Below are 15101 nucleotides of genomic sequence, written 5' to 3'. Positions count from 1 at the left end.
TTGTTTGAAAGTTTGTCAAGAGGTAAGAAGAAAGTGGGAGACAGTGCTCTCTTCTGGTTAAAAACTGAACTACCTGGTAATATTGATAATATTGATTTCTGGATAATCATCATGCTGTGGGAATTCTTTTCTTGTGGGAGCAGGTAAGACGGGAAAATGGATGGATGGAAACTTCAATGTCCTTAAAATACATGTAGAGCTACTAATGAATGGTTTAAATCAAAGCTTATTCAAGTGTTCAACTTCAACGTTTAATTGTCATGTGCACAGTACAAACACATTTCCCTATGTAATAAAAAACTTACTTTGCTGTCTGCAAGAACGCCACTTAAAAAAAAGGTTGGAAAAAGTACAAAATGTGAAATAACCTTCTAAATGTAGCAAAATATTACCTACAAGTACCAATAACAGGATAAAAGTAATCTCTCGATACACAAACTTTATACTATATAAATTAAATACAAGGAAATGTGAATATAGCATAGGAGAAGATTATTGGCAGCAGTGCAAATGTCAATAGACTGATCAAAGTTTAGATCTACTGTAAATTCAACTGAGAATCTGCAGCAAAACTTGAAAATTGATGTTGAAAATGTTCCATCTCTACATGCGGTGAACTGGTTTGGCACATCAGTTTGAGATTTTATTAGTGAAATATTTTTTGAAAACCACGTATCAACTCTTTCTACATTACAGCTTTTCACTGCTCTTTGTTGGTCCATCACGCGAAATACCAATAAAGTACAATAAAGTTTGTGTTTCACAAAAATGTGAAAGGCTCAGAGTGTCAGAATAATTTCACAAGGTATTGTATGTCTATTGCAAAATCTTTCCACTAAATACCACCCTCCTCTGTCTGCAGAAAAAACAGTGTGACGAAGGCCTCCTCCGTTCCCGTTTCCAGCTCTGGCCCAAACATGAGGTTCAGACTGGTCTAACTAAGCCAAGCCAGTACCGTATTTGTTGCATGACAATATTATTGAGTGTGCTGCTTTCATTGGATGAAAGCATGAGATATGGCCATCATTAGCTGATGTTGAAAAACAGTAACACATTGCCCAGTCGTAATCAGGTGTAAAAGCACAGCTCATTTTTCTACTGAGCTTTTTTTCCCTCAAAAAATCTGAACTCATAATCGCTCATTTCAATCTAGCTGATGAAACACATTTGTCTGAATTTGTGGCGTGGGTGTGTGTTGGTGTGTATCATCTATTGAATCATACAGTATCTGCCATCTTTGCTGAAAGTTGCAGTCTGCTGCTGGCTTTCCCTCAGTTTGTCCTTCTGTCCTCACTCTCTCGCTTCCTGTCCTGCCAATTATCCCTTTGTGCCCATTAGACTCTCTCTCCATCCGTTCGCCCAGCCCGTATAGTCCTCATCATCGCAGCCGCAAACCTATCAATTAGCCATCTCCAGGGAAACAGTAATTACCTGTGCACATGTGTTCGGCATACAATTAATGCATCCCCTTTAATTAACACCACCTTGTTGATTCCCTGCCGAGTGACTGATTGCGCTGGCAAGCGGCGCAAGCACCGCTGACCTTGTGCAAACAATGCACACAAGTCAGAAAAATAAAATCATACATGCTATGAATGAATCTTCTTTCATTTACCATCTGAAACTCAGTGCATCTCCTAAACCTCGGAGGATCCATGAATAGTTACAGTGCCTTAAAAAAGTATCCATATTTCCTAAAAAAATTTTCAGATTTTGTCATATCCCAACCTCAAACTTTACCTTAGGTTTTTATGTAACCATCCAACAAAAATATAATACAATTCTGAATTGGAAGGAAAGTCATCACATATCTTCAAAGTTTCCTACAAATAGAGATCTTAGACATGTGGGATGCCTTCATATTCAGCAACCCAGAGTAAGTACTTTGCTACGATTTTCATCGACTTTCTAACTTCAGAAAGCAAATGATTTCCTAATGTGTTCAGATTATATAATCTGATATCCTAGCATCCCCAAAGCGTGTTTTATTTGGCACCAATGGGAAAGCTGGTTGGAGCTAATGACATGATTAATGGAGTGGAATGGTCCAGTCAAAGTCCAGACCTAAATCCATTTGAGAATTTAAAGAGAGTCATGACAAATGATTAAAAAAAACAAAAGCCGGTAGAGAGAAAACTCAAAAGACGTACTGTTTTTTTTTTTAACTAGAGGTAGTTCTACAAAGTATTGTATCAGAGGAGCTGCATACAAATGCATGTCACACTTTTCAGTAGTTATTTGAAAAAAGTTGTTGAAAACCATGCTTTGTTTTCTTTTTCGTTTCACAATTTGCACTGATCTGCGTTGGTCTATCACATGAAACGGATGATCCGGAGCTGCAGAAACACAAACAGGATGGCTGACTCTACTCTTCACGTTTTAGGCGTGTGTGTCTGCGTGGCATAACCTTTGTATAAACTCCAAAGCTAAAACAACCCAGAGTGTAATTCACAGTCGTGATCCTATCATACCACGTTATCGGTAATCCAGTGTTTGAGTGGAGCTGTTGCGTCTGTCCGCTGGAAATGTGATATGCTGACCTCTACATGCGGACTCTGAGGCTTGTGTTGATTCAACGCACTATTACAGGTCTGACCAGATCAAGAGCTCTGTAGATTGGGATGGCTTTTTGGGTGTGTGTGTGTGTGTGTCTGTGTGTGTTTTATTGATTTGCCATCGTTTAAGAAGGTGACAGAGTAAACACCAGAAGGGACCGCCGCAGACAGGAGGTCACGTCTGTACTGATGGGATCATTTTGTCTGAGGTATGGTGTGCACACATGCGCACACGTCACGTCCAGCATCCGCCCGGCTGAGAGCGCTGCGGATTTATATCAGCAGTGAAAGCCGTGGCAGGGCCGGCCATAGGTTACATTTGGGCTCTGAGCAGAATTTACATTTGGGAGCCACCTTGCTTAACAGTTTTCAAAATGTGCTTTTTAGTTTGTATCTTACAGGTATATAAATGCATTTAAAAAAAAATTGACAATAGGAGAATTGCATCAATCAGTTTGCAATATTTAATCAATAACCATCAGCTAGACTAAAGTGTTTCAAATCTTAAAAGCTTTTAGTTATGGCAATTGTGTTATTTTACTGACTTAAATTTAAATTTGTAATTAGATTTGATTAGAAGCACATACAAAAAACTGCCAATTAACTGCCTGTGGACCAGCGGGTAGAGAAGTCTTCCTGCAATCAGAAAGTTACGGGTTTGATTCCAGCTTCTTCCTGACAGGTCAGTGTGTTTCTGGGCAATACACCCTACTCCAAATTGTAACATCTAAAAGTTGCCTCATACTTCACCTTGAATACAAACAAACAAAACAAAAAAAACAAGTTATGTGAGAAGTTAAAGACTACGAGCCTGTGGTTGCTTCTGGTCAGACTGGACCAAGAGAAAAATACATCCTGCTGACTTTATTCAAGAGATATTTCCACTTTCCAACAGTTTACATGCTGCCGTGCCAAAGCTTTGTCAGCGTGTACCCATCATGCTCTCTGAATGATGTCTCTGACTTCCGGAGCATCGGGAATGGGTTCCTGTTGGAAAACACAATATGCTCCTCGCGTAGTGGCTTTAGAGAATGCTGCGTCTCACGCTCAGAAGATTGAAGAGCATTAGAGCGGCAGCGTGCCAACCTCTGAAGCTGGATTTATCTTCAAATCAAATTAAAGTGTCTTCAGAGTGCTGCAACGTCCAATTTGTTCCACGACAACAGAAACGTGTTGGATTCGGTCCCATCCAGACACCTACTGGCACAAAGGCAATCCAAAAAGCAGCATGTGCTGTAAGCCGGTGCGGGGAGAACAAAAAAAGTACTACATTGCCTGTAAGCTTCTTACCAAATGTGGAGATAATAAGCATCCAGAAAACTGTGAGACTGATGCTACCTAAATTTATGGTATTAGGAATGTGACTGCCAGCAGAGTACAAGGATAGCAATTTAAAGGGGGGTTGAGAGGGTAGAGAAAAAAAAAAGACCTACTGCTGAGGGATGCAGACAAACATGGTGGGATCTGCATTGTAATGAGGGCGCATGTGAATGTGGAATACAATAAGCTCGACGGGAGGAGGTGTCACATATAACCAGACATCCACTCCCACATATCCACAGGACAGCAGCCTGATTATTGCGAGTGTTTGGATTATAGAAGATTGAATCGGGCGGCAATAAAACGATCATCTTTATAGTCAGATAGAGAGCAGATGAGATATAAGGCGGCCTGACACAAGTGAAGGTCATCTTTCATTATTGGCACAGTAACAAGCATTTACAGATATACAGACATGAACACATGATGGATTTTTTTTTCTCTCGACGCAGTAGCATAATCTAGCTCTAATAAATAGAAATATCCAACTATTAATGTGAATACATTTGGGAAGAAAATGCTTTTTAGAAACAACATTTTCAACAAATTAATCGGAATTCCGATACGCCAATCAATTGGCCAGACGTTGGAATCAGTAATAAAAAAAAAAAAAAAAAGGAACAGATCTACAGACCTTTAATTAAACCCCAAGTTCGCTATCAGCCACTACAAGTCCATTCAGTGCAATAGTGTACAGTTATTGGCACCCCTGGATCCCTCTCCCTTTCACCAATAGGACAATACTTAGTCTTCCTATATACCAGGTTGTGAGACCCAAGGGTGGTTGATTTTGTGTCAGATGTACTATTTCTGTAGGAATTTGGTTATACATTTATGATCATTTTCCTGCTAAAACTGCACCGCATTCTAACCAGGTTTCTATGGACAGAGTAACAGACCCAAAAACATCACAAATCCCTCAAAACCCACTACAGTGAGTAAGAGCTCCTGTTCCACATATTCCTTTGTTTTATGTCAAACCGACCTGGAGTGTTTGCTGCTGAAAAGTTCAACCTTAAGCTGCTGTCACTCTGTTTCTTGTCTTGCCACGTAGACTCACAGTTTGAAAAACTCGACTGTGTGGAACTCATTGTGTTCTGATTGGGTGCATTGCTTTACTACAGCAACAACTAATGTTTTTCCCATTATGAAAAGGATAAATTGACGTGAAATAGAAACACTCAAAGAGTTTAGTTAATAAAGAGCTAAATTACCTAGACATTGAGTGGTCAAAGTTTTGATTTCAAGCATCCAGCATCCCGAGGCGAGATAGTATATGTCACAGTGTTGTGTCAGATCAAGCAGAGTTCTTGTTACATTTGAATTGTTATTGATGCATTAAAGGGGAAGTGTTATGTATTTTCTAGGCACATAATACCATTTTATAGCACAATTGAGTAACTTTGTTTCCTTCAGTTGTTATAAAATGCTCTGTCAAATATGGCTTAAAAGAAATTTGGCCCTGTAATTTAACACCTTGAAATTGGACCTCTGTCTCTTTAAAAACTCCTGCTCTTTCTGACACTCTGCCTTCAGAAAGTCATCATGACATTCTCCTCTATTAACCTTTAATCAACTGAGAAGTAGCTCCTGTAATGAGCTCAGCAGATACGCAGTTCCACCAGGTGATTGCTAATTGCTACTGGCTAGTCTGAAGGAGCCGAGTTTGGGAATTGCTCTGTGAAGTGGAACCTTGGAGACTGAAGCTCTGAGGAGGAGCTGCGCCTCGAAGACTGAATAGTTGCCACGGGAGATTAAACATGCATGAAAGGATCAAGGCAATACTCCAGGTATGTTTTGGTAAGGGGATAAGGTTGTAATATAAAATAGAGCTAAAAAAAATAATTTTACATAATACTGTGTCATTAATAAATATATATCTCATATGAGACTTGCAGTTCTAATGTGGTTGAGCTTTTCAACATGTCCAAAAACCTCCTGGCAGGCTGGGACAGCTGGTGATTAAATAGTGTATGCTACAGTGCCAAATGCGTTGGAAGATGAAAACAGTGTTATTTTCATATGGTGTAATGTTTTCCAGTACCACTGAAGTGAAAGCAAACAAAAAGGAAGGGAGATGAAGTTTTAAGTCAAATGTGACCAAATCACATGGCTCATGTGGAATTCATCAAACTCCATGCTTACGCTGGTGATGGCAGAACAGAAAAGACTGTTTTCTGGGATGCTGATCAAGCCACTGGTTGGCATGTTGTAGTGTTTAATGGGTGTAATGAACACATGGTCTCCCTAAGATGCTACTCTTTGCTACAGATATCTAAAAGTGAGCATTGGCTATGTTTTTTCAGCTCTCAATCTGCTTACTCATGGCTAATTTAACACCAGGGCTTGATCAGAATATTACCAGTGGGTAAAATAAACGGGCCTATGTGTTATGTGCACTTGATATAATAGGTTAGTTTCTTAGAAATTCATCAAAAAAGGAATTTATTTTACAATTTTTACAAATCTTTAAAAGCGGTGCCATTAAATTTCACCACATCTGTAATCCACACATTCACTTGTATGCATGAACAAGATAAAGATATGCTCCACCACTCCAAATACAAAATACATTTTCAAAGTAATGCCATGCACAATAGGACTCAAAAGATAACACAGACACAGCATGAGTTCAATGCAATCTGACACAGGGCCATGCAGGTTTTCACAGGACTCAACTGTCTAACCATCGCCAGGCATGCTTCGCCGAGCGGACTCACATGCCATACACACATTCCCAGAAAACCATCGGAAGCAGGCACCGTGGAGCAACAAGGGGCAGGACACGAGCCACCACTGGTCACGGCACAAGCAGTAACACCGGAACAGCACACCGCACAGGGCACTGAATCCCAGCAAACCTCTCAGGGCAAGTGATCAGATAATCCTGATCAGTGTGAGGGACGGCTGTTAATCTGAAGGAGAATCAAAGGTTAAAGCTGTAATCTAGGAGGTGTTTTCATTCCAATTGAGTGATGGTGAATCAGCTGAGAGGTTTGTCTGGGAATGGGGAGGCAGGCTGAGGTAGATAACCAGGAACACGGGCGACAACACTCGGTCACTCACGGGGTGTCGCTTTGGGACGTCATAGACCCCTTCCTTCTGCTGACTGGTGGGCACCTACACAATTGACCAATGGATTCAGAGAACAGCCAAGAGAGCCCGTTACCTCCGGATCAATAGGCAATCTGACATTACACGTCACTGTTCCAAGCACAGCGACATACAGGTAGCCAACAAGAATCCCTGCGACTGGCTTCTTTGTGAATCACATCAGTCACCAGTGACTGATGTGACTTGTGTGGTGCTGGGAAATCATCGGGATTAAAATCGGTGGATTGAAAGCTCATCGACTAGGTTAATAAAGGCCTTATCCAGGCTGCCGATCACACCTTCAGACATGTAATAACTCACATTGTCACACATGGGAGACATGTAATATCTCAGTGTCAGACCGACTGCTTTGTATGAGCGTGATCTCAAAATGTGATAGTAGAATGCACGTATGAATCAAGTCGCTTCTTTTGTTTGCTTTCTCCGTCGATTGCACAGAGTTTAGAAATGCACACGTGCAGCTACAGCGTCTTGCGAAAGTATTCACACCCTCTGAACTTTTCACATTTTCCAACCATGGCCATTAGTGTATGTTGTTAGGATTTCAGATGACAAACCAACATAAATCAGGGTTGGGATACATGGTTGGTTTTTAAAGATTTTTTTTTACGTAGAAATTGTGCAACGAGTTATTCTATTCAGTTTCTACCAATATTTTGTAGAATCAGCTTTTGCGCAAGTCTTTTGGGGGATATTTCTACCCGTTTTGAACATCAAAGGACTGCTATTCTTTGCATAATAACTCAAAATCAGTCAGACTTGAAGGAGCTCTGTTAGGTCATGCCACTGATTTTGGGCATTCAAAGATATAAATATGCTTTGATATACTCTATTCTCATACTGATTAAGTTTAGGATTCCAGATTAAACTCCAATAAGTCTTTTGCATGTTTTCACCCCAGAATTGCCCTTTATCTCAGCTCTGACCAGCTTTCCTTGTGTCTGTTTAGAAGCAAGTATTTGCACAGCATAATACTGCCACCACCTTGTCCGCCACCTGTTTGTTGTGTCCCTTGCATGGGTTGTGGTAAACTTTAAATGGAACTTCTTAACACTCAATTTCAGCTAGATCTGTATATAGAGATTACATTATTTCACTAATTAGGGGACATTCGAAGGCAGCTGTTTGCACTCTAGAGTAAAGGTAGCTGAATTTAACTATCAAATACAAATACGTTTAGGGTTTTGTACCTGTAAAAGAATTAAAAAGCCATGCACCGCATTCTTGTGACATAATATCCCAAATAAATACGTTGACGTTTGCGGTTCAGAGGATATTAATACTTTTGAAGGGCACTGTTGCTGTGTTCTAATTAGATTGAGTTGTGAATGAAAAACAATACTGCTAAAATAATAAATAAATAATCTGGACGTAAATCTGGCACAGCTTCCTTCATCCCGTCGCCTCCTTTCAGCGCCTTGTTTACGTCTTACACAGGCCTATTTCCGGAAGCGGCCATCTTCATTCATCCAGCAGCTGCAGGCTGGCTCAGCCTGCTGGTTTCCTACGCCTGATGTATGCGCAGGGATTTGCTAGCATGTGTGTTTGTTTTTGTACGATTGTGCATGTGCCAGCACAATCCATACACCCCCCTGCCCACCACCCCAACCCTTTCAATCCATTTTATTTAAAGATCAAACGAGGGGCTGGTGATTAATCTTTCTTCCCCCCCTTCCACTTTCTTTCATCTGCTTGGAAAAGAGGGGAACGGAGGTGTGGTACACAGGGACGGTGGGTCTGCCTTCCACGGTGACGCCTGAAATAACCACAGCGTCTCGTCTCTCTGCATCCCCCCCACCCCACTTCATCATCCCTCAGAGGTCTGCCCCCGTCTCTAAGGAGCAGAGAAAACGACTCATCTCCCTAGACTTACGGGCTTTTACATGACAGGTCCTCCGAGAAACTCTTTGGCTGCTACATTTCCGCCCATATTTACAGCCTTTTACTTCCCCAACAGCACATTCTGTGCTTTAAAAACAGGAGCAATTAATTTTATCCCATTAAAGAGCAATGCAGCCCATAAAGATCGTCCGGTAAATGGAGGAGATCAAATCTGTGGAACTTTACACGCTTTCAGCGTCTCGTCAACAGTTTACTCACAGCTTAAAAGCTAAGCAAGACACAAGCGGAGGACGTGAGCTTGCGAGTACCTGATAAATGCTTTCCTCTGATTGGTCACGGATGGGTTCGTGTCCGGCCTCAAACACAATGTACTACAACGTCAGCAGCAGCGGAGGGTTGGGGGGGGAAAGGAGATGGAGGGGGGGAAATAAAAAAGAAGGAAAAATTGGGTGATTTTGAGAAATTGAGAGAAAAGTGGGGAAACTGCAGAGGTGATTAGTAAAGAGCATCGTCATTAAAAAGCAGTTGAAGAACAGATCTCAGACATATATGGAGACTTTAAGCAGCAAGAAAGAAAAAAACCCAGAAACAACTCATTAGCACACACTTCAGCTCCACATGCACTCATTTTCTTGGCTGCACCAACGCGCACACACACACGCCCACACACACAATGATGTCTCTAATATATGATTCTGGAAACCTTCCACCTTTTATTTATCCAGCTACTCCCATACTGTCCCCCATACCGGAGCTGTCTCCCCACAGTGCACACAGAGAGGAACAAGCTAGAAAGTGCAGTGAGGCGATGTGATTGGTCAGGGAGTTACCTGGTAGACCGGGTCTTCCAGGTCCTCCTCCAGTATCGTCTGAAGCGGGCGCGCCAGCGGGAGCGAGGGAAGGAGAGAGAAATAAAACAGAAGAGAAGAAGAGCAAAGGACAGAAGAGAGGTGGAGAGTTAAGCCAGTGGAGCGGAAGCGGTAGGCGGAAAGCGCAGAGAGACTTCCCAGCATTCAGACAATCATCAAAGAGAAAATTACAGCAAGATAAAAAGAAATTAAGCAGGAAATGCGAAGAGGGGGAGGAATAAGCACAATGTGCAGATGGTGCCATTAACGGAACCGAAAAGTGTCTACCCGGCATTCTTTTTGTCTATATTCAGAACTCGCCTGTCAAAAGGCTCTCGTTTTAAGGCAGGGAATGCTTGACAGGTGTATTACACAAGACAAAAATAAAATAAATAAATAAAAATGCTTCACAAGTACCTGGTAGACGGCCTGCTCACACTGCTTGTCTTTCTGGGCCTTCTTCTCCATCTCCTCTCTCTGCTTTATGTCATAAATGAGCTGGAACAAGTCCCGCAGGTCCAGAATCACAGGCTCGGCCTAGAACCACGAGAGAACGTGTTAACCAGCGGCGTTAATCTAAAACTCACATTCTGTCGCTCTGAAAGACTGTTTTAATAATGATTGACTAACCTGAGGTGACTGAAACCTGATTGTCCTTCACCTGGAGGCTGATTACATTCTGTTCAGGCACAGTCCAATGACATTCGCATTTTGCCGCGATATAAAACACCAAATTCAATGTGTTTTATAGGGATTTTATGCGATAGATCTACAAATAAAGTGCGTGCTTGTGAATTACACACAGCCTGGGCGTGTGTATTTAATCTCAGTGTGAATCCAGATGTTTTGTAGAAAACATCTGGAGCACAAACAGCTTATGGAAATTTAGAAATAAGCCAATTAACCATCCATTTAGCAAAATTCTACCTTGTGCTGTCTACGAAAAATCTTCCCTTGAAACCTCTTAGTTTGTTTCTTCAAGTTCTGACTAGAGAGGATTACCAGCCTTAAAAATAAATAAATAAACAAATAAAAATCAAGCAATCTGATTTCCAAACGGAACAGGAACAAGATGGATCATTTCCATCTGAAAACAAACACAGCACTTTGCGCGAGTCGACCGAATGCATTAGCATCAGGGAAAAACAAACAATGCAATCAGCGAGTTTAAAATCTTTCATTACAGGTAACGCAGCTCTTGAACTGATTGCTTTCAGAGGAAAATGGGACTTCCCGATTGAGTTTAATACATTCTTGCTGTTGGGACACCCGAATTGAAAACCGGGTTAAAGCCCCCCCCATCTTACCTCGTGCAGCCTCTGGAAACAAACCCAAGCGTGCGACCATCGCGGCGGCACGACCGCAAGAAAATCTAATAGTGCAGCCGTGTTTGAGACCTAATCAATTATTGACTGAAGATAAGAGATCAGAGTGCACTGAGAGTTCATAGACTGAACAGTGCTTTGCATAAAGTGGTTCTCCTTTAATGTTGTCTCTCTGCGAGATATTCTCAGCCATCCCACTTCTGGTGACAAGACAGACACGCTGCGGTAATCTTTCTACACCCCCCCTCCCCTCCAACTGAGCCAACGGTGAAAGATACTGTCACTCTTTCAAATTCAAATCCGCTTTACATTTCACAATGCACGCCACGTCAGTAGCAGAAGAATAAAAATGCAGACCTGCCAACCCTGACGAAGTACCAGCTTAGGCAGACAGCATTTTAGATCCATGAGCAGATGAAACCGACGCAGTCTTTTCTGGACCTCAGGAGGAGGTTTTTTTTTTTTTTTTTCTTTACCCCTCCAGGGGGTGTTTTTTGTGGGCTCTAGTGTCCCTTATACGACAGCAGGCTGACAGGAAACTGGGAAGGAGAGGGGGGAAGACATGCGGCAAATATCGTCGGGTCTGGGAGTCGAACCCGCGACGGCCGCGTCGAGGACTCAAGGCCTCCAAATATGGATCGCGCTAACCACTATGCCACCACGGCACGCCCAGGAGGAAGTTTTGATAGCGTTCGCGTTCATTTATTTTGGCAGGAGTCCTAACTCACACTCCCCAAAACATAAATAAAATTAATAAACGGATCCATTTTGGGAGTTTATGACAAACCCGTTTATTTGCTAAAGTTGTGTCTTATTTATTACTACTTTAACGGCAACACGATTTATGGAGACTTAACTGAGTGCTTAGAAGACACACGCACACACAAAAAAAAATCCCTTTGTGCTTGTGTGACAAATTAGCCTAGTTAATGACAGCTGCTTCTATAGGACAGTTCAATCTGTAGAGATTTCAAGATGGAGCTGGAAGGTGTGAGACATGCTCCTCCTAAATTAATCTGAGGTTCAGTAAAAAGATTCACGGCAGCCCACAGTTTGATTTGCATAATGTCTAAACGCTAGAAGCGGGAGTAAAAGCTTTTGTTTGAGTATTTTCTATAGTGACTTGAACTTTCCTGAACAAATAGAGTCCATAGCGGAACTGTGTGTTACGGATTTCCCTGTCATTTACTCACAGAGATGCCACTGAGGTGTTTTTTGTGTTTGTTTTTTGAATGAATGAATGAATGAATGTTCACAGCACTGAAATTATACTTTTTGCTCTAAGGAAAAAAAGCATGAAATGTTTACTTGTTTTAATAAATACGATTATTAAAAGTCCGACAGGACGCAACAACAGTTTAAAATGAAATAAACATTCAAATCTTATCAGCTTTCACTCTTTTTAAGAAGTATTACGATTCTACAAAAAATTCAGAGTCTAACAGAAAGTAAAGTAACAACAGAGCAGATGATGCAGCAGAAGAGAAGCAGTAATGACAGAAAACTACAATAAAGAACGCTGGAAAAACAAGAAGCAAAGTTTGGAGGGTCCTAAAAAAAATTTGAGCTCGTAATTCACACTAACGCGAGGATACAATGTTTGTATCTCAGAATTTGCTTGTGTGAATATGAGAGTCAGATATTTCCATAAGTTGTCGCCTTTCTCAGGTTGAGCTGAGGAATCTCCTGAATTTCTCCACAGTGGAACAATGAAAGATATTTCTATTTCATTTGCCACACCCAGATCTGATTACTGCCATAACCCGTAGAATCATTTTTGATGATTACATGCGACAAAATGTAATGTTCATTGCTTCATAATTGGTTACTGTATTATATTTTTATGGTGTAAAGCACTTTGAAAAAGAGTAAACACATCACAACCTGAAATACAAGAACAGGTAAAAAAAAAAAAAAAAAAATCAAAGGCATTGACATCAATCAGTCTTGGAAGGGTTAGAAAGCTTTTTTCCAAGGCTTTGGGACTCTGGTAAACCACAGCTAACATTATGTCCAAAAAAAGATAACTTAATAAGCACTGCAGGTCTTACTTGCTTCAGCTATGGTCATGATTGATGATTCAACAATAAGAAAGAGACAGGGCAAAAAAAATGGCTTCCTTGGGAGAGTTTCGAGATGGGAAACACAAGGGCCCGCCTCATCTTTGCTCAAAAAAACATCCAAAGGAATCTGGGGGAAAATATTCTGTAGACTGCAAAGCAAAAAGTGGAACTTTTTGGTGGTGGTCATCAAAGCATTTCAGAAAAATATTATTATACCTTCTGAAATATGTGACAAAAAAAGAGCAAAAACAGAAGAAATATTCACAGCACCGTCCTTTTGTTTTTTTTCTTTGGTTTGTATTTTCTATGGTGGGACTATTTTTTTTCACACATTTAAACAATGACGAGAATTTTGACGTGTAGTTCTCCCATAACCCTGAAAAGCTGATTTTTATTCATAATATTAACTCTGGTAAGTTTTGCATAAAGTTACAACAAAGACTGAACTCTGAGGCAATCCTTTCTGACACAATTAGGGCTCCTCCATCTGCACAACGAGCTGACCAAATAAGACACGTCTTTCTTGTTCTGGGACTTTGAGCAGTAAGCCAATTACTTTTGAATGTAACCCTAAATTGGCCTTTTCTGAACAACTTTAAGTCTTAGACTTCATGACGACAGAGACACTTTGTTAATTCACATCAAAGTGGTTACTTTCCAATTACAGCCACAGCAATAAGCTCTGTGCTTTCATCCCTCTCATTGTTTCCACCACGACTAACAGCCCGAGCGCCGGCGATGGCGGGTTCAAGTCCGAGAGAGAGAGAGAGAGAGTAAAATATAATTATGACCTTTCCTCAGGCACACACCAGGTAAATGGCAGCTTAGCTGAGTGAGGAAAACACCACTCTGTGATACACTGCTAGGCAGGGCAACATTGGAAAAGCAACCGCTTTTCAATCACAGGGTGCACTGGTGAATACAGATGGAAGGCGTGTGTTGGCGTGTGTGTGTGTGCGTGTGGGAATCAGTCTAAGTCAGAGAGCCACGGTTCATGGCCCTGGGAGGATGGATATGCCATTAGAGCTGGTGACACACACTCAAACCCTCATTGACTCACTATGGGAAATCAATATGGCTACAGAGCAAGGCAGCTGGATCCAGATAAAACAAGCCAGGCACACAGATGCAACAGCAGCAACAACAATCATATCAGAGCCCAGAGAGGTACTCAATATCATGTAGAGTGTGCCGCTGGTGCTGCTGCAGGACTGACCTGGACCTTCTGCCTTATGCTGTGCCCTCATGCACAGTAAACGGTGTGTCTGATGCACAACACACACCTGCATGAGCGAAATGTCAAGAGGTTTGCACCAGCGAGAAATGAGCTGAATGAATCACTTTAACCTGCACACATGTATCACGTAGCAGTTCTTACAGTAACATTGTGAACATTACATACATTCATCGTCTACAGTATGTCGTGTTAATTTGGACCTTCAACAATGTTTGTCTCCAGAAGACATTTGCCTGAGCTTGAGGATGTGCTGGCATGTTTCAGGTTATGATGAGCTTTTACTATGAAGGTATTTCTGGGTTGTGCTCGAACATCCAAGAGTGACGATCCGGTTCAGAGGGTTGGGAACTGGTTGGGTTTTATCAGCATATCTAATGTGTGGGATATACTCAGAAGCCAGATTCGCACCAGGGAAAACTGTTTATGTAAATGAGTGCTACCACTTTTTGAGAAGAGTAGGCAAATATCAAGTAATTTTTATGCCAAAAGCTTGTCGGTAAAAAAAAAGAAAAGAAGGTGACGTGTTGTTTCTCTGCCACCTCTGAAGGTATATATATAAATGAGGGAATATGTAAATATTTGAATGTATGTTGAGAAAATCTACAAATTCAAACTTCCGCATCAAATTCTTGCTTTTGACATTCATTGTTGTTGCTTTATTATAAAACCATTTTTACAATATCTCCATTTCCTGTTTGAAAACAAATAGTGCAAATATATTGCTGAAGGCCTAAGGTGAGTCAAAAAGATCTCACCTTCCAGGATGAGTGTGTGCAAACGCTTCACCAACATTAAAA

The 15101-nt window shown here is 41.2% G+C and overlaps 1 protein-coding gene across 13 annotated transcripts in view; it reads right to left on the bottom strand.

Annotated features, from left to right (window-relative positions):
• Positions 1–15101, bottom strand: part of dab1a (DAB adaptor protein 1a) — a 256990-nt gene that overhangs the window by 16939 nt on the left and 224950 nt on the right. For 10 of the 13 annotated variants that reach the window (XM_032572408.1, XM_032572409.1, XM_032572410.1 and 7 more), the window contains 4 exons: positions 10097–10216; positions 9662–9700; positions 9140–9202; positions 6942–6995 (listed from right to left, as the gene is read on the bottom strand). In XM_032572408.1, coding sequence (XP_032428299.1) covers positions 6942–6995; positions 9140–9202; positions 9662–9700; positions 10097–10216 — 276 coding nt within the window. The remainder of the gene's footprint in view (positions 1–6941; positions 6996–9139; positions 9203–9661; positions 9701–10096; positions 10217–15101) is intronic. The other 3 variants (XM_032572415.1, XM_032572421.1, XM_032572420.1) reach the window with 2 other exon arrangements.

This window comes from Xiphophorus hellerii, chromosome 9, assembly GCF_003331165.1.
Source record: "Xiphophorus hellerii strain 12219 chromosome 9, Xiphophorus_hellerii-4.1, whole genome shotgun sequence".
Taxonomy (NCBI): domain Eukaryota; kingdom Metazoa; phylum Chordata; class Actinopteri; order Cyprinodontiformes; family Poeciliidae; genus Xiphophorus; species Xiphophorus hellerii.
The sequence above is the reverse complement of the archived record's forward strand: the minus strand, read 5'-3'. Positions and strand labels throughout refer to the sequence as shown.